At 49.7% G+C, this 24987-nt stretch overlaps 1 protein-coding gene across 5 annotated transcripts; it reads right to left on the bottom strand.

Annotated features, from left to right (window-relative positions):
• Positions 1-1907: 1907 nt before the first annotated feature.
• On the bottom strand, positions 1908-18092 carry CCM2L (CCM2 like scaffold protein). Of its 5 annotated transcripts, XM_045084043.1 has the most exons (10): positions 17986-18092; positions 16186-16353; positions 14769-14852; positions 14489-14672; positions 13445-13905; positions 9859-9994; positions 7701-7764; positions 4697-4826; positions 3992-4130; positions 1908-3106 (listed from the first exon to the last, which is right to left on the bottom strand). In XM_045084043.1, exons 1-10 carry the CDS (start codon positions 18013-18015, stop codon positions 2793-2795), a joined length of 1710 nt encoding a protein of 569 aa, XP_044939978.1. In that variant the 5' UTR covers positions 18016-18092; the 3' UTR covers positions 1908-2792. The 5 variants fall into 5 exon arrangements, with proteins under 5 accessions (XP_044939978.1, XP_044939976.1, XP_044939977.1 ...); XM_045084041.1 differs by having other exon boundaries at positions 14489-14852; XM_045084042.1 differs by having other exon boundaries at positions 9859-9958; positions 14489-14852.
• Between the last annotated feature and the right edge of the window lie 6895 nt (positions 18093-24987).

Raw genomic sequence — 24987 nt, 5'->3', positions numbered from 1 at the left:
TGTTCCCCAAACCGTCAGGTACTTGAGTACTTGTTTGAAATGTAGAATCTCGAGCCCCAGGCCTGCTCTATTGAGTCAGAAACTCTGGGGTGTGGCTCAGCGATCTGTGTTTTAGCAAGCCTTACAGAAGATTCTGGTGCATGGTAAAGTTTGAGAACCACCGCCACAGACAAACCGGACGTGAGCAACATATTGGGGATGATATTGGGAACATCAACAACCAACAAGGTATTAATATCTAAAATGTACAAGTTACTTCTGCAAATTGACAAGAAAAAGATAGGAAGCCCAATAGATAACGGGCTCAAGACAGGAATGGGCAGTTCACTGAAGGCGGAGCCCAAAACCCCGACAAGTATAGGAGAAGATTCTGAATCTCATATAATCAGAGAAATTCAAACAATGAGATGCCACCTTTACCCAAACTATAGGCAAAAATTACAGTCAGATAATGTAAAAGCTAATGAAAACATGGGGAGACAAGCATCTTTCACATGCCATTAATAGGATTTAGTGACATTTAAAACATATATGTGATCCGCTAATTCCACTCGGGTATAGAGTCCAAAGAAGTTTTCACATAGGCCCATAAGGTCATGTTCAAAGCTGTTCATCACAGTGTTGTTTGTGATGAAAGGAAGTTGGAAGCCATCTGGTTGTCCATCATTGGGGCGGGGGAGGGAATAACTAAAACCATGGATGCTCGGGGCACCTGGGTGGCTCTTTAGGTTAAGCCTCTGCCTTCAGCTCAGGTCATGATCTCAGGGTCCTAGGATTAAGCCCTACATCAGGATCTCTGCTAAGCAGGGAGCCTGCTTCCCCCCCTCTCTCTGCCTGCCTCTCTGCCTACTTGTGATCACACTCTCTCTCTCTCTGTCAAATAAATAAATAAAACCTTTAAAAAAAAAACATGGATGCTTAACTTGGAATGCTTTGCAGCAATTTGATGCAATAAGCTAGACTTTCCCTCAGTAACGTGGGTCTATCTTTTTTTTTTTAAAGATTTTTTTATTTATTACTTTGACAGAGATCACAAGTAGGCAGAGAGGCAGGCAGAGAGAGAGAGAGAGGAGGAAGCAGACTCTCCGCTGAGCAGAGAGTCCGATACAGGGCTCGATTCCAGGATCCTGAAATCATGACCTGAGCTGAAGGCAGAGGCTTAACCCACTGAGCCACCCAGGCACCCCAATGTGGGTCTATCTTAAATATCATATGATGGAGTGAAAAAAAGGGAAGCAATGGAATTAGATTTTTCACACAACACAGTTCATGTAGTGTAAATACACACACAAAGCGTTGTGTGTATCATGTTCAGGGACACATATCAACACGTAGGGTGGGTGTGCACTGTGGGGAGAGGAAGGAGTGTGGGGAATGAGGGGTGAATTAAAGCAAAACAAAACATCAGAGGGCACTGAAGGACTAATTACGATGGGATGGCCATTTGCTACAAACTGAGGATAAATCATGGAACTCTGGACCTAAAGCCCTAATAATATTACTTTAAAATCGTGATCATTGTACCTGCCTCGTGGTGAGTACCATGTGTCTGGCCATGGAAGGCTCTGTGAAGTTTTACAAATAAGTTTTTGCAGTTCTGTGTTAGTCTCTTGTCTCCTCTTAGGGCTTTTACTTTACTTTTACTTGTCCTTACGCTGACTTCTCTGCCTCTCCAACCTTGCCAACAGGTTTCTTCAACTACCCTGGACTCCCGGGATGGTAGCTTGTGGAGTCTGGGGGAACTTTTCATCTGGGGCTTGAGCCCAGAGCCAGGGTGCAACCGAGCCATGGGGAACAAGTCCTATTTCCTCTTCACAAACTTCTCCAAGGGTCTTCTTACAGCCCATCCTCTCTTCAGTTCCTACCCCACTGCTCCCAAGTGAGATAGGCAGGACCAAGTCCGAAAGTATCAGGTGTGGAAGGGAACAGCTTTTATTGGGTGCCTATCAGGTGCTGGACCCAGCCCCAAGACCTTGACTTTTGTTAGTCCCCAGAACCACCCTGAGAAGTGGGAGGCGCCCACCTCATCCAACAGATTAGGGAATGGAAGTCACCAAGAGGTGAGAACACTAACCGGACAGGAGCCCTAGGTCTGTCTGGCTCTAAATCCAGATCTAAACAAGCAACTCCTTCAGAGTTTTAGGACCAGGACTGGGACCCCGATCATCTACTTCTGACTCAACAGCCAGCAGAGAAAAACCCCTGTTTCACACTGATGATCCAATTCCTGCCATGAGGGGAGGGGCGACCCTGACACTTAGAGTCCTAAGAAGACCCTCGACACTATTTCGTATGGTTAGCTTGAGGTAATCTCTAAGGAGAAATAGGAGATTCTCTTAAGTTCCTTCCCATTCTTTGAACCTTAATTTCTCAAACTGTGAAAGAGAACTGCCTGGGCTCTGGGGCTTTTTTTCTGTCTGCCAGCAGGTGGAGCCCACCCCTCATCCCTGCGTTGGCCTCCAGAAAGTTGCGGGAGTGGGAGGGCAGGGAAGGAAGATGAGAGGTCCTGGGACCGCGCCTGGGGCTAGCGGGACAAAGTGGGGCGCTGCCCATCCTGGTCTGGCAGAGGGGCCCACTGAGCCTCCGGCAACTGCGACATTAGGGCCCCGCCCCCTGCAGGACATCCTTGGTACTGCAGGGACTGGAGCCCCGAGGGCAGGGACGGATACCCGGGGGGAGTGGAGGCCCGAGTCCGTTGCGAGGGGGTCCCTGGGCCCGGGGTCTCACAAGCAGGAGCCAGTGAGACGCAGCCGGGATTGTGGGTGCGTCCCCACCGTCCCCTTCGTCTGCGGTTACAGGTAGTTGTCCTCCGCCGCATCCCCCCCACCCGGGGAGTCCCTGGCCTCCTCGTCCGTGCTTTCATCATCGTCGGGGGCCAGCGCCTCGATGTCGTGCGTGATGTCGGCCAGCAGCCGGTGGAAGGCCTGTGCCTCGGGCCGCTGGGCCGCGCCATCGTAGCTGCGCACAGCCGACGCCGACGTGGAGCTCATGCTGCGCTTGATGCGGCCGAAGCTGTCGGTGAGAATGCCGCCCTCGCGGATGCCCACGCCCTCCAGGAAGCCCTCGAAGTAGCCGATGTCCTGGTCAGGGATGAAGGGCCGCATCCCTGCGGGGCCGAGAGGCCGGGAGACTCCTCGAGGTTCAGCCCTCCCCCTCCCACATCGGAGCCACCTTCTTCAGAGATCTGAGTCCAAATCCCTGCTCCACCCACTGGTTGGTGGCCTTGCTCAAATTCCTCGCCTCTGCACCAGAGCATAATAATCTAATGCTCTGCACAGAGTAAACGCTTAATACAGGTTAGCTTGTCGTTGTGACTTGTAACGGTTACATCCCCATTTATTAGTTGTGTGACCCTCATTAAATAGCTACTCTGAGCCTACTTTCCTCGTCTGTAAAACTCAGATAATCGCACCAGTTCTCCCGGTAGGGTTGTGAGGAGGTGCCTGGCTCACACTGAGGGTCCCAGACAAGTCAGCCCGTTTTGCCTCCATCTCTACTCATTAGCCATGTGACTTCAGTACTTTGCTTCTCTGAGCCTCAGTGTCCTCATCTGCAATATGGGGGCAATAAGTTCCCATTTTCCAAAGCTGACGCATTCAAGGAGGGTAACTGCAAAATGCCTGTTAGCTTATTAGTATTATCATTCCTGATGCTATTATTAGCCTTTCTTACCAGCAGCGTGACCTTGGACAAATTCCTTAGCCTCTGTGAGCCTCAGCTGCCTGTGGGGTGGATGGGGAGAATCACTTCCTCGCCCAGTTTTGCTATGAAGGTGAATGGTTATACTAGTGCTCTCTTCTTATGTGCCATGACAGCAAGCATGTCTCTCTTCTGTTCTGCCCCTTTCTCCTCCCTGAGATGGATTTCATGATCTTGGCTTTATTGGAGGCTGAAGAATAGGAGTGAACACGTCTAGCCTGATGCCTGATTGGGAATGTCATGGACTATGTAGGGGCTTAGCTGACCTTGGGGGGTGGGTTGAGGGGCTCACCAAGGAGGAGGAACTTGCGCCGGTCTCCATAGAGCTTCAGCAGGCCCGCACAGTAGTCCTGGATGGGCAGCCCCAGCCGGTACTCTCGCAGCAGCATCGCAAACTGCTGGATCTCAAGGGGTCCCAGTTTACTCCGCAACTGCAGGGACAAGATTCAAGATCAGTCCCAGGGAGCAGCCCCCCACCCCACCTCTGCCTAAAAGACCCAGAGCCCTCTCTGTAAGGCTATATTTGGCCAAGACTTCCCTTGAAACCTTCCCATGGCCTATTGCGGAGGGGGGCATCCAGATCCTCTGGACTAAATGTAAGCATGGATGTGGATTCAAGCTGCCTGAGTTCGCATCCTGGCCCCTTGGTCAGCTCTGTGGTCTTGGGTAGGTGACAACTTCCCTGACCCTTACTTTTCTTATATATAATGAGGATAATGGTGGCACTTCCCACCTTGGTTATTGAGATTAAAAAAAAATGCATAAAAGGTATATAGAATAGTGCCTGGTATACAGCAAACAATCAGTGCTAGCTGACACTTGTTAAGGCTTTCACAAGCTGGCCTCTGTTTACTTTCCTAACCTCATGTCCCACCCTGATCTTCAACGTCTGCTTCAATTATGTCCAGGATTATTCATGATTCCTGAAATGCTCCCTGTGATTTCTCCAGTCTCCAGGCCTCTGTTTGTGCTGTTCGCATTGCCTGCCCCAGCTCACCGTGACCATGTAATCTTGCAGCTGCTCGAGGCCCGGGCCACTGTGGTCACTGCCGCTGCAGTGGGAGCCATGGAAAGAGGGTGTGGACGTGCCACTATAACACGCTTCAAATGTATCCTGGGAGCCATTGCTGCAAAGAGAGGCAGAAAGGGGGGCCCTCACTCACCTCCCTCCAGCTCCTCTCAGGTGGAGGTGGGAAGGCAAAGCTACCAATGCTCTGGGCCTGAGGCCTCATTCAAGATCCCATTTTGGCCTCTAAGGCCACACATTTTCTGGCCCTGAGTCTCTCTGCTGCCTTAATGCACCCTCACTTTGCGTGTTCAGGCCACTCTGCCTTCTCTCTATTCCTCTAGGACTCCAAGTACCTCTTCACCTCTGGGCCTTTGCACATGCTGTTCCCTCTGCCTGAAATGCCTCTCTCCCCCCCGTCTTTTGCTCGACTAACTCTTACTCGTCACTGGGGCTTAAATGTCACCTTCCCAACATTTTCCCTGACCCCCTCCCAATGACTGGGTTAGATCCTCTGTCAAATGTGGTCACAAACCCATAAGTCCAATCATGACATTTGAGACCTTTCCAGATCCCCCAATCAATGTCCACAGTGGCCTCTTGGCTGCTGTGCACCAAGCTTCATCCTGCTTCAGAACGCTTGCACTGTCTGCCCTCTGCCTAGGGCACTCTTCCCTTTTCCTCCTTTGGGTCTCAGTTCAAGTGGCATCAGCTCTGAGAGGCCCTCCTAACTCCCCAGAGGTGGAAGGCTCCCGTGGCCTCTCTCTCAGCATCCTGAGGTGCTTATTCTCTTTCATGCTTACCATTAATGCTTATTTCTATTAAATCATGATTTCATCATCTCCTGTGTCAGACACTTTAACTGCGCTTGCGCTGTAAACCATGCAAGGGAAGGACCTTGGTTTCTTCGTCTGTTAAGTACCTGTTCAGTGCCCAGCACAGGTCTCATCCTTGTCTGGCTCCCCACTGTAACCCTAGCACACAGCAGTCTCTGGTGCAGGAAAGGTACTCAAGAAATCTTGCTTAATAAAAATTCAACCTGGGGCACCTGTGTGGCTCAGTCAGTTAAGCCACCAGCTCTTAATTTCAGCTCAGGCCATGAACTCACAGCTGTGGGGTGGAACCCCTCATCAGGCTCCAAGCTCAACCTGGAGTCTGCTTGGGATTTTTTTTTTTTTTCCAAAGATTTTATTTATTTATTTGACAGAGAGAGATCACAAGTAGGCAGAGAGGCGGGCAGAGAGAGAGAGAGGAGGAAGCAGGCTCCCTGCTGAGCAGAGAGCCCAATGTGGGGCTCGATCCCAGGACCCTGAGCTGAAGGCAGAGGCTTTAACCCACTGAGCCACACAGGCGCCCCTGCTTGGGATTCTCTTTTTCGCTCTCCTTCTGCCCCTCCCCCTGCTCGTGTGCTCTGTCTCTCTCTCAAAATGAATAAATAAAATCTTTTTTAAAATAAAGGATATAAAAGATTCTCTACCCCCTGCTCTCTCTCTTTCTCTCTCAAAAAAAAAAAAAAAAAAAAAAGTTATCCTGCCTCCTGTTTTCTAAATTGTTCCAGAACCATCTTGCATTATTACCTCCAGAAAAGCAGTGTGGCATAGTGGTTAAGGGATGTGGACCTGGAGCTAGCCTGCTCAGGTTCAAATCTCAGGCTTACAACTTACTAGCTGTTTGACCCTGGGCAAGCTGCTTAGCTTCTCTATTCTTCAGTTTTTCCATCTGTGAAATGGGATGACAAAAATGGATGTCACAAGAACTAGAGGAGTCTGTGCAGCACCTGGGGTCATGGACTATAAGCAGTAAATGAACAATAGCTACTGTAATGTTGCTTCATGAGTTTTTTTTTTTTTTTTTTTAATGCAGTGCTTGGGGGCACCTGGCTGGCTCAGTTGGCAAAGCACGTGACTCTTGATCTTGGGGTGGTGAATTCAAGCCCCATATTAGCGGTAGAGTTTATTTTTTTTTTTTTAAATGAAGTGCTTTATAGAACAGCACTAGGCACACATTAAGCTCAAAGGTTAGCCATTATCATGATTGCCATCTCCCCGGCAGATATCAGGTTGTTTAAGGACCGGCCCAAGTGCACACAGTATTAAGAAGGTGAATATATTGCTGCCAAAGAGTGGGGAGGGGGGGTCAGAGATTGCTACCAGTCAAGCCTAAGGCCTTAGTAACAGAACCATCATGACCAACTTGTCCCCCAGTTTGCCTGGGACTTCCCTGGTGTTAGTACTGAAATTCCCATGTCCAGGAAATGCCCTCAAGGCTGGGCGGGGGGGCAGGCTCGTCACACTAAACAGAACCCTGGACAATGTTCCTGGGTGAGTTTGTTATGCTGCACTTTCCAGCCTTGCTGGCCACTAGTGGTGACCACGTGACCAAGTTCTGGCCAATGAGACATAAGCAGAAGTCGTCAGGTGGGACTCCCAGCAAAGCTCTTTACCGAGGCCTCTGGCAGGACACTGTGATGACAGTCACACACCCTCATCTTGGTCCATGAGGTGACTTTGAGGATGGGAACAAGTGCTAAGGAGGGGAGAGAAGACAGGCCTGGACCCCAGCCATAAACGCCTGATCTATTTTATATAAGAGACAAGGTGGGAAAAAAGCTATCTTGTTTAAAGCTCTTTTTTAGGGTTTTCCATCACATGGAATTAAAACTAAAGTAAACCCAAGTCATTTTTTGGTATTAGCTCTGACTTGGGTTCTGCAGGCAACTGTGTCTGGAAGATGAGCAGAGAACTACAGGCCTACGTGGGCCCTGTTCTGGGTTCTGGCCCTCCCCTGGGCCTCTCAGAGTCTGGGTTTGGATCCTCTGAGCTAACTAAAGCCCAGAGAGATCGGTTTACCTACCCCCCACCCTCAGAGTCCAGGGTGTCAGCACAAATCGAGGTGGGGTCATTTTCTCCCACCCTCTCTTGCCCACAAGGGGCACAAGAATGCCCAGAAGAGTAACCTTAATTGTGCGGGGATGGGGGGGCAGGACGGTACCCACAAGGAGCTGCAGCAGCTGAAGTCGGCGTCATAGGCGTAAGTCCCATCCGTGCGGCAGCTCTCACCTGGGGTCAGCAGACAGGTTGGCTGTCAGAGGCCGCAGACCAGGGACCGACATCCCCTGCTCCCTAAGGCCCCAACCTCAGCCCCTCCCTGTGGCTGGGCTGGTGGCGGGAGCATGGATGGCCTTGTAAGCAACCGTAAGGGTATTAGCTTTTACCCTGAGTGAAATCAGGCAGCGACTGGAAGATTCTGACCACGATTCCTACCCCCACCACCAACACACAGACAGCCTTTGGGGGGCAACTCACCCCCTCTCCTGGCCCTCAACTTCCCCAAGGCTGGAACACCACCACCTTCCTGCCTGCCTCACAGGGGTCTTAGGATAGCAGGTAAGGTAAGAGGTGAGGTAATTTTTTTTTAAAGATTATTTATTGATTTATTTGACAGAGAGAGAGAGATGACAAGCAGGCAGAGAGGCAGGCAGAGAGAGAGGAGGAAGCAGGCTCCCTGTTGAGCAGAGAGCCCGATGTGGGGCTTGTCCCAGGACCCTGCCATCATGACCCGAGCCAAAGGCAGCGGCTTAACCCACTGAGCCACCCAGGCGCCCCGAGGTAATGTTTTGAAAACTGTTTGAGGCAAGAAAAATAAAAAGAACTTTGAGGGAAAGAACCCCAAATCTTGAGAGGATAAAAGCACTATTTAGTGAGAACTTGCCCTCTACCTACGCCTGTTACTCTCTGAATCCACTAGCCTTACCCTTCAGATCTTGGCTTGCTCAGTGTCACTTCCTCAGGAAGTGGCTTCCCAGGTGAGGCGGGTTCCTCAGTCTATGTTCTCAGAGTACAATGTGTGGCTACATTTTATTTATGCAACTATTTAATTACTGTGGGTCTACCACAGCAATGCAAACCTTGTGAGAGCAGGGGCACGTCTGGTTCTAATCCCCAGTATATCCTGGTGATAGCAGGTGCTTCAGTAAATATTTGTTGAATAGAATGAAGTTGAAATATTTGTTGACTTATCTAATTTACCCATCATCCTGTGAGAGCTGATGAGCCATCCCAGCTTCCCCATAACCACAGCCCACGGATGGGAATGCCTCCAGAAGGAAAGAGCTCTGTTGCTGGAGCTGTGAAGGCAGGGAGCACACTGAGGGGGCTGTAGCTGAGGAAATTTACTTAGTGGCCTTGAAGGCAGCATGGAACTAAGGCTGTTGCAGATAGAAACTTTAGAAATCAGATACATCTTGGGTGCCTGGGTGGCTCATGGGGTTAAAGCCTCTGCCTTCGGCTCAGGTCATGATACCAGGGTCCTGGGATTGAGCCCCACATCGGGCTCTCTGCTCAGCAGGGAGCCTGCTTCCTCCTCTCTCTCTCTCTGCCTGCTTCTCTGCCTAGTTGTGATCTATGTCTGTCAAATAAATAAATAAAATCTTAAAAAAAAATCAGACATATCTGGGTTTGAATCCCAATTCTGCCATTTACTCGCTGGGTGACCTTGAACAATTTATTGACCACTCTGAGCCTTAATGTCCTCATCTGTAAAACTGGTATCATAAGGCTTCAGAGAGTCCTTTCATCTACTCAAAAAATACTTGTCTAGCATCTGTGATGTCCTTGGTCCTATGCTAAGCACAGGGAATACAATGTGAATAGGACCGACAAGGTTGCTATGGGATTAAATAAGAATTGGCACACTGGTACTGTGCTTGGCACACAGTGGGCGCTCAATAAATGCCTCTATTAGTTTTATTCTCATTCTAGCCCTTGATTGCACTCAAGGGTGGGTCTGAAGATCTTGGGTTTCACCTAGATTCCTGGTGGAGTCAGACAGCTCAGGAAACAGAAAGTGCATGTGTTTGGATTTCTGCAAAGCAAGGGCATCAAAAAAGAAAGCAGGGAGAAAAGTTCATTTTGAGGGGCTCATTCTGAATCTGGCAGCACATCTGTGAAGAAGCGAAGTTGGAGGTCATCGTGAAAACCGACATTTTATTTTAACTACATAAGGGCGGCAGGAGTTGGGGGGGACCCTATAACTGTGGTAGAGATCAGGACTCCTAAAGGCAGTCATTGGCCCTGATTCCTGGGGAAGCCCCCCTCCCCGGCCTTTTGGGTTGTTACACAGGGAGGAGGGCAGCCTGGAGTTCCCGTACTCACTGCGGCTGCACAGCCATGGCCGCTCAGGCGTGGATGTGTAGTGGTAGCCGGCCCGGTCCACGCACTCAATGCTCTGGTCCCCGTAGATGATCTGGAAGACCTGACAGATGAGGGCACAGGACTCCTCAGCAGCATCCTGGCCCAGGGAGGAAGACAGAGTGCTCAGGACCTCTCCAGTGGCCAGGGTACCCCTACCCCCTTTAACAGTGTCAGGAGGCTTGTGTGGCCATACACGTACCTATGGGCACTTTGGAGGGCATTCCCTATCAAAATTATATGGCCATCCTCTGGATTTTGGACTCCTTTATAGAGTCCAGCAGCAACTCTAAGTCTTCTGCTCTGAAAAATGCACCCCATATTTCTAGGGGATTCATAGGATATCCTGAAGTTTATCTAAAATAAGTCCTAGGAGCACCTGGGTGGCTCAGTGGGTTAAGCATCCAATTCTTGATCTCAGCTCAGTTCTCTTATCTCACAGTCATGAGTTCAAGCCCCACACTGGGCTCCATGCTGGGCATGGAGCCTACTTAAAAAATAAAGTAAAATAAAATAAAATAAGCCCCATTTTGTTAAATTTGCCAGTGGGAAGTTGAGGCTCAGAGAAGTGAAGTGATTAGCCAGGACTAGAACCCAGGACTCCTGACACATACTAGGAGGAAGAAGAATTACATGTACAAAAATTTTAGGCTCAACATAGTTACTACTACTGGATGCCATATTTAGGTATGAGCTTCCTGGCACCCAGGGCAAAAATGGAAGTAGGATGAATACATAAACTTCAGTCTCTGATAAGAGGCAGGAATTTTAATTCTTGGGTGAAAGTTTCTCGAGACTACAAATTTGAAGAAAAATTTGCCTTTCTAATTTACCTCTTTATGTCTTTAAGCAAGAGACCCAGAAAGACAATCACCGATGAGACCATCTTCAGGTACCACTTCCTATTTTGTGTCTCTAGAAAGCTCAGGGTATGGATTAAAATATAACCCAGGAGAGGCAGGATTGATCCTTACAATAACCCTATGAAACAGACATGGAAGATCCTTCTGTTACAGTTAAAGTCACTGAGGCTTAGAGCGGTCCCGTGACTCACCCAGCTCACACAGCAAGTTCTTAGCATTGGTTATTATTGGCACTCAGGTTTTTTTCTTTTTTAAAGATTTTTATTTGACAGAGCATGAGAGAGAGAGAGAGAGAGCGCATAAGCAGGGAAAGCAGCAGAGGGAGTTGGAGAAGCAGTCTCCCTGCTGAGCAAGGAGCATGATGTAGGACTCAATCCCCAGGACCCTGGGCTCATGACCTGAGTCAAAGGCAGATACTTAATGGACTGAGCCACCCAGGTACCCCAGCACTCGGTTTTTGTTTTTGTTTTTAAGATTTTATTTAGTCATTTGACAGACAGAGATCACAAGTAGGCAGAGAGGCAGGCAGAGAGAGAGGCAGAGAGAGAGGGGAAAGCAGGCTCCCCACCGAGCAGAGAGCCTGATGCAGGGCTCAATCCCAGGACCCTGAGATCATGACCTGAGCTGAAGGCAGAGGCCCAACCCACTGAGCCACTCAGGTGCCCCACCAGCACTCAGGACTTTTTTTACTCTAACTCCTATGCCCTCCATTGGACCAAGGCCTTGGAGAGGAGGTCAGAGAATCAGATACTCCTGAAAAACAACTCTTTATTTACTCATTTTGCAAATTCTCATTTAGTCCCATTTTAGGCACTGGGCCAGACTCCAGGGTCTCGGGGTGAATTAGATGAGGTCTGTACCCTAAAGCCCTCACAGTGCAGTGAGATTAACAGGGCACGCTGTTCCCTCTGCTCAGAATTCATTTTCCTGCCAATTCGCCTTGCTCACTCCTTCCTCCCCTTCATATTTCAGTTTAAAAGGCACAAACTCACTTTCTCTTTGGAAAATGGATCTCCTTTCTCATTATCACTGCAATCTGCTTGTTTTCTTCTTGGTCCCCGTCCCAAGGTATAGTAATATAATCCCTATCTCTTCGTCCATTCATTCAATATTTATCATGTGCCAGCCACTGTTTTAGGGGTCAGAGATAACAGAGTGAACCATCCAGAATGCACAGGTCTTTTGCACTCTACAAGGAGACCAGTCTGGCTAGAGTGAAATGCATAAAGGGGGACCTAGAAAGAGGAGTCCAGAGAGGAAATGGGCTTCAGCCGCCACCATAAGGTGGGTGGAGGGTGGACTTATAAGCAATTGTAAGGACATCAGCTCTTACTCTGCGTGAGATGGGGAGCCACAGGAAGATTTTGAGCAGTGATATGTTGTGACTTACGTGTTAACAGAACTGCTCTGATTGTGTGTGTTGGTGGGGGGAATGGGAGACAGATTATAAGCCAGAGCCAAACTCGTGATCTAGATGCATGACACGGATGATAGAAAATGGGGTGTGGACCTGGGGGTTGGTGAGAAGTAGTTAGGTTGGGTTATATTTAAAAAAATAGGGCCAACAGGATTTATTGACAGAATGGATGTGTGTTGCGTGAAAGCGAGAGGAGCCACAAGTCACTGCCAAATTTTGATCTGAATGAGGCAAGGACAGAGCTGCCATTAATCAAGACAGGGAGACAAAGGGAGGAGCAGGTTTCGGGGAGAAGACTGGGCTCTTAGCTTCAGTTGTGTTGGGACATTGAGATGGTCATTAGCCCACCAAATGAAGAGGCCAATTGGAGAAAGGAGTCTGGAGATTTGCTGAGAGATAAAATTTGGGGCATTCTCAGTAAGGTAGGTATGGGGTTGGGGGAGGGCTTGGGGGCCCTGGGTTAGAGGAGAAGCTTAAACAGCTCAGGACTTGAAGATCTCTGTAGATTGTGAGCTCCCTAAGGGAGGGCCCCAAATATGTCTTGTTCACCTCTGCATCCATAACACTTAGCCCAATGCCTAGGACAAAGCTGGTGCTCAATAAAGATGGTCAAAGGAATAGAAGCAAGGGTGAATATGGAGAATGGAGGGCGGGGAGAAGAGGCAAAAATGAAAGGCTTCTGCCTTGAATGACTGCCATAGTTAACGAGAGTAAAGGCTCTGAAAATCCTGGGTCCCAGTGTTGAAACCACCACCACCAGTTTCCTGTGTGACTTTCCACAAGTTACTTAGCCTCTGGGTGTCAGTTTCCTCCTCTATAGAATGAGGATGGTTGTGATGTTTGCCTCTAGGGGTTAGTGAGAGAATGAAATGTGTTCGTGCTGGTTCCTTGTCTGGCACAGGTTGGCATTCCATTCGTGCTGGTAATGAGCGTCCTCGTGATTGTTACTGTGGTTGTGCCGAAATTGACGACATGGGAGAAGGAGCAGGGCTGGAAAGAGGGTTAGATCAAGTCTGTTTGGGCTGTTTTGAGTTTTCATCCCATTGAGTTGGCAAGGGGAGGCGTCCAGGCTGGAGATTTAGAAACCCTTTGGCGTCTGGAGCGCACAGGTAGAACCTGAAGTCCTAGGTAGGGCCTCAGGAGGAATAAGGGAAGAGGCCAGGGTAGACCCCAGGAACGGGGCGGGGTGGGGTGGAGGACAACGCCCTCCAAATTCCCCCGACGCGCGGGGGAGGCAGGGCGCAGGGGCTCCGGGTGCCCTCGGGCTCACCCTGTTGGCCACGGCCAGGATGACAAGGTTGCAGTAGGCGTCGGGGCTGGGGTCCTGCGGGTCGAGAGGGTTGGAGCCCGGGTGGCGCCGCTCCCAGCTGCCGCCGCCGCCGCCCGCCTGCCTCCGCTCCCAGCTGCCGCCCGGCTTGCCCGCGCCGCCGCCGCCGCCGGCGTGCCGCCGCTCCCAGCTGCCGCTGAACGTCTGCCGCCGCTCCCAGCTGCCCGACGCCCGCGCCCCGGCGCGCTGGCGCTCCAGGCTGCCGCCGCCGCCGCCCCCGGCCCGGGCCTCCGCGCTCGCACCCCCGCCCCACGCCATCCGCCAGTCCAGGCTGCAGATGGTGTGGCGCCGCTCCGTGGTGCCCCCCCGCCGCTTCTCGGGCGCCGCGCCCGGCTGGCCCGGGTCGCGCCCCGCGCCGCCGGGGCTGGCGTCTACGCCGGCTGGCACCGGGTCCACGCCCAGACCTAGGAGGGGCGGGACCGCGGTCAGGAGATCCCGGCTAAGAGCCCCTTCCCGAGACCCGCTGGGGACCAGCGGCGCCTGGCCCTCGAGGCCAGATTCGCCCCCCGCGGTCCCTTACTTTTTGGGGCCCGCCCCCGGCCTCGGCTCCACCCTAGTCTTCCTCGCGGTCTGACCTGTCCCACAGCGATCCCAGCCGGGAGCTCCGCCTCCCCGGCATACGGCCACGCCCCCAGTTCAGACTCCGCCCCCCGCCCGAGCTCTCAGCTTGCCGCTGCCCGGCTCTGCTTCACCACGCGCTCTAACTTTAGGTCCCAGAATTTGGGCCCTTCCAGCCTTAGGCGGGTGGATCAGGTGGTCCACCCTTCAACCTCAACCTCAACCTGGGGCTGCGTCTTCTTGCGTATGGCCATGGCCTGCCTTAATCTCAGGGTAGTGTAGTCAGTCCTTTTCCATCACACACTATCCACCCTCCGCGGCCCACCCCTCCCCACTCCGGGTCACGCCTTTCCCAAAACTAGACGCTGTTTTTTTTTCTCTCCCGGTTCACCTCCCGGTCCCTCCCCGGCCCCGCCCCACTCGCTGTACCGGTCTTAAGCACCAGCAGGTGCAGCGCGTCGTCCTGCAGGTAGGAGGCGGCCGCGATCTCATGCGTGGGGATGCGCAGGATTAGCTCCTCGTTGTCGCGCCAGGTGAGCAGCAGGCAGCGGGCGGACAGGCTCAGGATACTGTCCTGCTCCGCGGTGGTCTTCAGCGGCAGTTCCTTCAACTGCTGCAGGGTGGGTCGGATCTCTTGGGTTCCGGAGGGGCTCGGGTGGGAGAGGAAGAAGGGGACAAGACCCAGCCCTAACCCTCCCCAGGGCCTCACCCTGGCCGTGTCCAGCAGCTGCAGGAGCTCGTCGCGGCTGGAGGGGTTCAGTGAGGAGGTAACCCAGGTGAGGTGACCCAGGAACTGGACAGGACATGGGAGGTAGAGGTGGGAGAAGGGCACAGAGAGGTCACCTTGAAGCCTGGAATAACCTAGAACTCCTCATTGACCCAGTGTATATAGACTGAGGTAGAACTATTTGAATTAATAATAACCTGATAATAACTATTAAGGTGGACACAGAAGCCAGACCCCCCAAAATGATGCCCTAAACCAATACATTCTTCATTCTTCATTCTCAGTTATAACTTAATGTCATCACGAACTTTAATGTTATTCAATGTAAGATATTAACTTTTTTTATTTTTAGCTTTGTTCTTCTAGGTGAATTCCACCAATCAAACTTTTTTCTTCTTTTCTTCTCTATGAAATTTCAGTCCCCAATTTTTAAGTAGATTTATTGGTTAGCTCTACCCTCCACATATGGTTGCCAGGTGAAATACAAGATGCCTGTTAAATTTGAAGGTCACATAGACCTTGAATACTTTTTAAGTTTTTTTAAAAAGTATTTTTAGTCCCATGCAATATTTGGGACATATTAATACTAAACAAGTACTCACTGTTTTTCTGAAATCCACATTTAACCTGGCAGCCCATTTTTGCCAAATCTAACCCTCTTACTCCCATATCAATCTTCCCTGGATAATGAGGATTCTCCACTGGTGCTCCTGAAACAGTAGTAAAACCCTTGTGTGACCTCTTTGGCTTGCTGAACTGGGTTCCTTTAACAAGTTCGTCCACTGTCGGTAAAATCTCACAGGAAGCTATGGCTTTGCCCATCTCTCTCCCCTGTGTTGAAATGGAAACACTGAGGCTGAGCGGGTGGAGGTCATTTGCTCAAGGTCCTCAGCATAAAGCAGGAGCTAGGCTGGCGTGAACCCAGCTCTCTTTTCCCTGAGCCTCCCCTCTGTGAGACAAGGCTGGTCAGGGCTTGGTGTGAGGCAGAGGTACAGTCCCTCCTGATGGGATCCAGAACACGCTACACCAAAATCTGGCATCTTGGCATATGGAATATCTTTTTCTTAAATAAAGAGTAATTTTAATAGTGATAATAACAAAAAAAATATGGAATATCTTAAGCTTGAAGGAACTGAAGTAAATGGTAAGTGGGAAGGTTACTCTGATCTTCCCCCACCTCTCTTTCCTGAAAGCAGGAGATAAATCTCCCACCTGAAACGTCCCCTCCCTCTCACGGACCTGTAAACATTTAATAAAATGTGCACGCTTTTCTCCTGTTCATCTGTTTGTTGGCTTCATTTTCAGATCCAGCCAGGACCCTAAGAGACTTGATGAAAACCTTACCCCTCCTTTACTCCTCACCGCAAGAGTCTGCATGCCCTTCTCATCCCACACTTACCTTGACCTCTTTCTCCAGGTAGTCACACAGCAGAATCTGAGGGTCGATGAGATAGTCAGGGGGGTAAAGGGGCATCGAGTGCAGGGGCCGGCGACTCACACTGGTCCGAAAGGCAGCCCGGCGCGCAGCCTTGGGGAACACCAGCCTCCGGATGGGGGATACAAAGCCCTGGGAAAGGGGGTGGGGGGTGGGGGACAGGGAGATGTGGGGGAAAACAACAGTAACCACTGCAACTGGCTTTCTCCGAACACTTCCCCATTGGACATTTGACTTCTTTACGTAGTACCTAATTTAATTCTCATAGGCTCTGCAGAAGCGGTACCTTTGTGATCCCCATTTTACAGATGGAGGAACTAAGCCTCAGAGAGGGAACTAGCTGATAAGGTCACCAGCTAGTGGTGGTAGAATCATGAGTGCAGTCTGGCTCTAAAACCTCCATTCTAAACACCCAGGGGAGGGTGGAGGGCCTACTAAGGCCCACGTCCAGGCTGAAGGAGTGGGTCTAGGCTGGAGCAAGTAAGAAAAATATTAAGATGCAATGTGGCTGAGTGGCGAGTGCATAGATATTTGTCACGCTATTCTGTGTGCTTTCTGCCAAATTAGAAATGGCTAATAAGTACATTTCAGGAGAATCCACAGACACCTGCATAAAAAATGACCTATAGCAAGGCTCAAGAAGCCAGTTCTGGGCTCCAGCACAGCCCAATGGAATCTAAATCTCACAGTCAAGAGTGAGGCCCTCTTTAGAGCAGTTCTCAGTGAGTGTGGGTCCTGGATCAGCAGCAGCAGCATGAAGGAACTTAAGAGAAATGCACATTCTCCCATTCTATTCTAGATCTACTGGATCAGAGCTTGTGGGTGAGACCCAATGATCTATGTTTTAACAAGCGCTCTAGGTGATTCTGATACAGGCACAGCTCGTATCTTAAAACCAGTATCTTGGAGCCTAGATGAAGTATCTGGACATTCTGAGAAATGAGAACCAATGATCTGGGAAAGGGCATTCCAGGCGGAGGGCTTAGCATGTGTAAACCCCCGGGGCTGGCTGAGTGTGAGCCTGGAGATGTGTGAGGTCTATTGCAGCTAAATGAGGAGATGAATGAACCCTTTAGACCAGCCTGATCTGGGTTTCTTGGAGGAAGAGGGCTGGGTGGGGGGTGGGAGTGGGAATCTGAGGGACCCCCTGAATGGCAAAGACAGCCAGGTGAGGCGCCCAGGGAACCAGACTAGAAAACTTCTGACAGTAAGGAGGGGTGAGGATCTAGAGGGTGAGGAGGAGGAGGACCCTCAGGCTGAGGCCTTCGGAACAGAGCTATACTGACATAAAGAGGGGGAGGGGGCAGGCTAGGCTGGAACCCAGCAGGGGAGCAGGTAGGTGTCTCAACCTCCATAGCCAGTCTGGTAGCACAGAATTGCCCTGGCTGAGGTCCTTCTGTTTGGGGAGGTGAGGAGCAGAGGAATGGGTCTGTTGGCTGTCTGTTGGACTCTCGGTCTGAGGAAACCGCAGGAAAGCCCTGGAAGCAGGTTGGGAGTATTTCCCAACAATCTGGCTGGCTGGGTTTCCCTGGAAGGTAACTAACTGTCTGTCTGTTCCAGGGAGGGCAGGCGCCACTTGAGAGTAGGGGAGACAGGGTAGGGAGCTTGAGCCCAAAGGTCCGACGGCCCAAGGGTTGGAAGGACAGTCTTTTCAGATGAGAAGAAAGACTCTACCCATTCCAGTCCCTGCCCACCCCAGGCCTCCCACTTTACCAGCTCCAGGGGCATTTCTCTACCCTGCATCCCTCCCAAACTCCCACCTACCTTTTTCCCTTTCTTGACTTCATATTCCATGGCGAAGCGTCCCCTCCGATCTTGCCACCCTCCTGACCATCCCCTCCACCCCCAACCCCCCCCTGCCCCGCCCCATGAAGTTCCTTTGTTCTTTTTCCTGCCTGGTCGGAAACTCCACCAGCCCTGGAGTTCCTGCCCCTCCTGTCTGATAGTGAGCAGAGGTGGGGGGCCGGAGGCAGTGGGTGGAGGACTCGGGCTTGGGCCCCTCCAGCTGAAGAGTGGAAGGAAGCCCAGCCAGAGCAACTGACCAGGGAGAATGCCTCCAGCCTCCCTCCAGAAGGTTTGCTGTTGAAGGGGCTTGGGAATCTAGTAAGGCTGGGGAAGAATCCCCCAATTTGGAGTCCAAAAATCCCAAATTCCAACCCTACTTCTGCCACTGACCTTGTTGTGTGACCTTGGCAAGGCAAGGCAGTTCTCTCTTGCACCATTTCGGTTGCCCCCTCCTCTCTATGAGGTAGAAATAAACATTGCCTCCCTCTCTGGCTGCTGTGGTGAGAGATAAATGCACAAGTGGAGAGGGAAATGCTTTCTAAACTATGGAATACTGTGTCCAGGCAAGTTATGATTTAAAAAATTAATCATTACCATTAAGGACAGCAGTATAAATGGGCTTTGAGGATGAGCTGCCTGAGTTTGAATCCTGATTTTGTCACTTACTAGGGTGATGACCTTGGGGAAGTCCCTTATCCACTTGTTTCCCTATCTATAAAATGGGCATAATAGCAGTCTGACCTCATGGTGACCTTGTAAGGATTAAATGCACTTGGAAGAGCTCCTGACACACATGAAATGTTCAGTAAATATGAACTATTTAGCTATCTATGTGTCCTTGTGTCCTGGGCTGTTTTACTGTCTCTTGGGAGAATATTAGCAAGGCAAGTTTCTCTTTGTGTGCTGAGCACTTTACATACATACATACTTTCCATACCTCATCTCTCCCATTCCTTACAATATTGGGTATCCTTATACTATTATATAGATCGAAAAATCAGGCTCAGCTGCAGAGGCTAACCCAAAAAAAGTCATCAAGTTTATAAGAGGGGGACCTGGGATTTCTGGTCAGTCTGAATCTGAAGTCTGGTTCCCTACCTTTAGGGCCAGCATGCTCAGCAGGTCCCACCCAGGACAGTTGAGAAGTTCCCAACGGACCCATCCACGCCTTGCCATGTACCTGGGTCCTGGAAGCCCCAGTTCTGGGCTGATTTACTGTATGATCTAGGGCAGTTTGCTTATTTTAACCTCTTTGAGCCTCAACTTCCTCATCTTTCCAATGAGAACAATGATCCCAAATGCCCTGCCCTTTAGTCAGAGGTGTGGTGAGAAAGATACCAGACTGTGAATGAGAAAGCAGTTGGGAATCGGGAAGTGCAGGGGCCCAGGCACTGGATTGTTTTGAAAGTTTCTTCTGGGGGTGCCTGGGTGGCTCAGTGTGTTAAAGCCTTTGCCTTCGGCTCAGGTCATGATCCCAGGGTCTTGGGAGGGAGCTAGGGTCTTGGGATCAAGCCCCGCATTGGGCTCTCTGTTCAGCGGGGTGCCTGCTTCCTCCTCTCTCTCTGTCTGCCTGCCTACTTGTGATCTATCTGTCCAAAAAAAAAAAAAAAAAAAACTTAAAAAAATTTTTTTTAAAAAAGCAAATTTCTTCTGGGGTTACCTGGGTGGCTCAGTCGTTAAGCATCTGCCTTTGGCTCAGTTCATGATCCCAGTGTCCTGGGATGGAGCCCCACATCTAGCTCCCTGCTCTGCAAGAGGCTGGCTTCTCCCTCTTCCATTCCCCCGCTTTGTTCCCTTCTCACTGTGTCTCTCTCTGTCAAATAAATAAATAAAATATTTTTTTAAAAAAAGAAAGTTTCTTCTGAAATCATAAGTGTACAGAAAGAAGGAAGGAAGAAAGAAAAGAAGGAAGAAAGAGAGAAAGAAAGAATGAATGAAAGAAAGAGAGAGAGAGAAAGAAGCATAATTGTGCCAATTCAGTGCCCATTGGAGGGAGAAAGAGCTCCCCACTACCTCTGGGAGTGGGGGGCACTGGAACCTCCAACCACTTGCCTTCCCCCACTTGTCTTCCCCCTTCCCTCCCTCTGGGGGAGGGGAAATGATCCAAGCTGCTTAGCACTAGCTCACAGAGTCACTCCCTCCTGCTCCCCTGTATCCGGCTGGCTGTCCTGTCCCAACAGCAGGAAGTGAGCTCTCCACAGCCTGCTAGGCCAACAGGAAGAGGCCCGGATGTGCAACCCAATTCCTGTCTGCTCCAGACACCAATACTCCCACTTAACTCCTTGAGCAAGTGCCAAAATCCTCAGTGTCCTTATCTGTAAAACAAGGACTTCTGTTCCTCCTGAACGAACTCCAGGTTCCCCGAAATGTTGGGAATATCAAATAGGACAAGAAGCATTCTGAATGCTGCTAGAAATAGCAAACTCTCTTTGCATAGCCTGCGATGCCCACACCAGGGCCACGAACAGGTCAAGCGCTTAGTAAATGTCGATGGAAGTTGGCACAGACAGGTGGACCTAGGTTCAAACGTGTATGACCTTGAACAGGTGATTTCTTGGAGCCCCAGAGTTTCATGTGTCAAAAGCAAGATGATGATGGTGCTTGTCTCATAAGGTTGCTGCAGGGATTAAATGGGAATAGAAGCATATATGATGGGAACATTGATGATTACAATTGGCTTGTGAGGATAAAGAAGAAGTTGTATATATGTGTATGTACATATGTATACACACAGACACACACAGTGGAATATTACTCAGCCATAAAAAAGGAACAAGCCCTTGCTGTTTGCAGCAACGTGGGTGGAACTAGAGGGTATTGTGCTAAGTGAAATAAGTTAGTCAGAGAAAGACAAATACCATATGCTTTCACTCGTGTGGAATTTCAGAAACAAAAGAGATGAACATAGGGGAAAGGAAAAAAGAGAGGGAGGCAAACCATAAGAGACTCCTTTCTTTTAAATATTTATTTGTTCAAGGGGTGCCTGGGCGGCTCAGTTGGTTAAGCATCTGCCTTCAGCTCAGGACATGATCCCAGGGTGCTGAGATCGAGTCCCAGATCAGGCTCCTTGCTCGGTGGGAATCCTGCTTCTCCCTTTCCCACTCCTCTTAATTGTGTTTCCACGCTCGTCCCTCTCTCTGTCAAACAGTTATACAAAAATCTTCAAAAAAAAAAAAAGATTTATTTGAGAGAGCATGTGCACTCATGCACGAGTGGGGTACGGGGCCGAGGGGGGAGAGATAATCCTGACTGGACTACCCACGGAGTGTGGAGTCAGAGGAGGGGTTTAATCCCATAGCCCACAACCTTGAGATCATGGTCTGAGCTGAAATCCAGAGTCAGATGCCTCACGGACTGAGCCACTGGGGCACTCCAAGAGACTCTTAACTATAGAGAACAAACTGAGGGTTGCTGGAGGGGAGTGGGAGGTGGTAGCCTAATGGTGGATGGGTATTAAGGAAGGCATTTGTGATGAGCACTGGGTGTTACATGTAAGTGACAAATCACTATATTCTACTCCTGAAACTAATATTACAAATGTGTTAACTAATTAGAATTTCAATAAAAACTTGAAAAATTAAAAAAAAATTAGAGGCACCTGGCTGTCTCAGTTGGGGGTGGGTGGGTGTGACTCTTGATCTCCAGGTTGTGGGTTCGAGCCTCACATTGGATGTGGAAATTACATAAAAATAAAATCTTAAAAAACTAACTTTTGAATCAAAAAAGATGAGTAAAACAAAATCTTTGCTCTCAAAGACTGAACAGTTGTGGCAAATAGGATTTCTTTCTTTGGAGCTTCATTCAGCGGATTGGCAGGGGCTGCCTACAGCTCTATGTAGATTATAAAAACCAGATCTACTCTCAGCAGGAAAAAGGGATTGAGTATCAATGCCTGCCATGGGACTAGAGGCGGGAATGTGGCAGCAGGTGGACAGCATATATGCTGACCCCAATCAGGCTAGCGGGAAAGACACATAAGCAAAATCTTGGAGACAGGCCAAGTGACTTGTCTGGGGAAGGCAGAATCAGGAGCCATTCACCAAGCCCCGTTATATCCAAGCCAAGCCTTGAAGGACATATGGAAGGAAGGTCACTGTAGACAGAGGACGCAGCCTGAGCAAACACACAGTGCCTGGGTTTGATGCTTTTGGCTGCAGAGATTAGACTGCCCAATCAAAGGGCTTTGACCATAAGGAAAATACATTACCTCTCAAGACAAGAAGTCCAAAGGTAAGTGATTTCAGGGCTGGCTAACTGAGCAGCCCAAAATGGCATCAAGTCCCATACATTTAAAAAAAAAAAAAGATTTTATTTATTTATTTATTTGACAGAGAGGGAGAGAGATCATACGTAGTCAGAGAGGCAGACAGAGAGAGAGGGGGAAGTAGGCATACTGCCTAGCAGAGAGCCAGATGTGGACCTTGATCCCAGGACCCTGAGATCATGGCCTGGGCTGAAGGCAGAGGCTTAACCCACTGAGCCACCCAGGCACCCAAGTCCCATACATTTTTTACTGTGCTGCTGTTATGGGCTAAATTATGTCCCCCTAATTTATAAGTTGAAACCCTAATACCTAGTACCTCAGAATGTGGCTGTTTTTGGAAATAAGGCCTTTAAAGTGGTAAATAAATTTAAATGTGACTGCCGAGTGGGCTCTAATCTAATCTGACCGGTATCCTGAGAAGAGGAAATTTGAACACACAGAGAGGTACCAGGGGCACATACACACAGAGGAAAACCCACACAAGGACAGAGTGAGAAGGCAGTCATCTACAAGCCAATGAGAGAAGCCTCAGGAGAAACCAACCCTGCCGACACCTTGATCTCAGCTTCTTGCCCCCAGAACAGTGAGAAAATACATTTCTGCTGTTTAAGTCCCCGGGCTGTGACATTTTGTTATGGGAGCCCTAACAAACATGATGTCATTCATCATTATCCTGCTTTTGATGCCATCAACCCTTGATGAGACTGAAGGGTTTCCCCGTCTTGAGTGTCTTTTTATTGTGAAGGAATGCCTGTTCCACAGATGCTTCAAAAGACTTCCCTTAGGAGTCTAGGAGCCAGATGTATTAGACAGGATATATTTTGGGTGCAAAACAAAGACACAAATAACAGTGGCTTAAACATAATAGAAGTTTTTCTCTTCTAGTCCCCTAAGCGGTTCAGGGCAGCATACCTAGGACTGCTGGGTCTGGGATCCAGGGTCTTATTGCTGTGCCACACTAGGATTTTGTTCTCACCTTCAACACAGCTACAGTCCAGCCAACAGGGTAAACCCAGCTGGGGAGAGCACAAACCCCACTCTCCCTTTAAAGGGATGATAGATAAGTAGTACAAAATTCTACTGCTCAAATCCCACTGACTGCCACTTGTTTCCTTGGCCACACCCAACTGCAAAGGAGGCTGGGAAATATAGTCTTCTATTCCAGGGGGCCACAGGGCACAGCTAAAACTTCCTTTAAGACAAAGGGAAGCATGGATACTGGGGACCATCAAAGCTGTCTTTGCCTCACAGAATTGAGTCACGTGCCCCTGCCCCCCACCAACCCTAGGTCAGAGAAATGATCTTGGACTAGTGGTTCTCAAACTTGAGTGAGCATCAGAGTCACTTGAAGGGCTTATAAAAATATGTGGCTCTCCACCTAATCCCACGGATGGCTGATAAGGTGGTCTGGGTCTGGCCTGAGAATCAACATTTCTAACCAAATTCCTGGTAATGTTGGTCTAGGGACCGCGTTTTGATAACCGAGGTCTTGGGCTAATTGTGACTTGGCTCCTGGAGCCAGGTGGGGGCTACATTCCCTGAGCACTTGGGATGGGGGTCCCTAGGAATGGGGCTCCACCTGCAGGAGAGACTAGTGAGAAAGGCTACTGGGTGGCAGGCAGGAGAGGCTCACAAAAATGGGAAGATGAATGGTTTGGAGAAGATAGGAGGGCCAGGTGGGGTAATGTTGAAGATAAGGACCAAGAAGTATTGGGGGGTCCAGGAGTGAAAAGCCAGCCTCACGCAAAGGTTTCAATCTTTATCCTGAAGGCCCTGGGGAACCATGGACATTCTAAAGCAAGGAACTGTCGTGATAGAATTTGTAAGTGGATAAAGATGCCTGAAAGCGGTGGCCCCCAAAGTGAGGTTCTCAAACCCCTTGTAGCAGAATGCCTTGGAGAACCTTTACAATGCAGGCTTCCAGGCACCACCTCTCTTCAGGAGATGGAAACCCCCTCTACTTCAAGTGATTCTGTGCACTTCGAAATTTGAGAACCACTGGATAAGAGGGTGGAAACCCTGGAGGCAAGGGAGATCTTTTAGGGGCAAAACTCACTAGAAATTAAGCTTTATGAGGGTGGGGATCATGCTTGTATTATTATTATTATTTTTAATTTAAAAATGATCCTATTTATTTATTTGACAGACAAGAAACTCAAGCAAGGGGAGTGGGAGAGGGAGAAGCAGATTCTCCTGCTGAGCGAGAAGCCCGATTTGGGGCTGGATCCTGGGACCCGGGGATCATGACCTGAGCTGAAGGCATTCAGATGCTTAACGACTGAGGCGCCCAGGCGCCAGCCATGCTTGTTTTATCTTTCCTGTTCACAGTACCTTGAAGACTGCCTGGGACACAGTAGGTGCTGAACAAATATCTGGTTTAGTGCCGTTAGGTACTTCAGTCTGGGTTTGTCTCGGATTCATTCTGGGACCCCTGGCAAGTCGGCCCCCAGCCGCATCTTTTCCCCCCTTATCTGTAAAACGAAAGATTGGAGATAGTCCCTAAAAACGTGGTGGGGAAGGACATTCTTGTTGATTGATTGAGGCACTGTCCAATCAACAGGGACTTCTGTGTATTCTCCTATTCTGGTCCCAACCAAATGCTTTTGTCTCTTTAGGGATTCTCCCTCCTTCCTCTAGCCCAGAGCAACCAAAGCAATAGAACACAAGCAGCACGTACTGAAATGACTTTTAATATCTCATGTCGCAGCAAAATTAAA

The sequence above is a fragment of the Mustela putorius genome, unplaced genomic scaffold (assembly GCF_011764305.1).
Source record: "Mustela putorius furo isolate JIRA1106 unplaced genomic scaffold, ASM1176430v1.1 tig00000743_pilon_pilon_pilon, whole genome shotgun sequence".
In the NCBI taxonomy this organism is placed as follows: domain Eukaryota; kingdom Metazoa; phylum Chordata; class Mammalia; order Carnivora; family Mustelidae; genus Mustela; species Mustela putorius.
The sequence above is the reverse complement of the archived record's forward strand: the minus strand, read 5'-3'. Positions and strand labels throughout refer to the sequence as shown.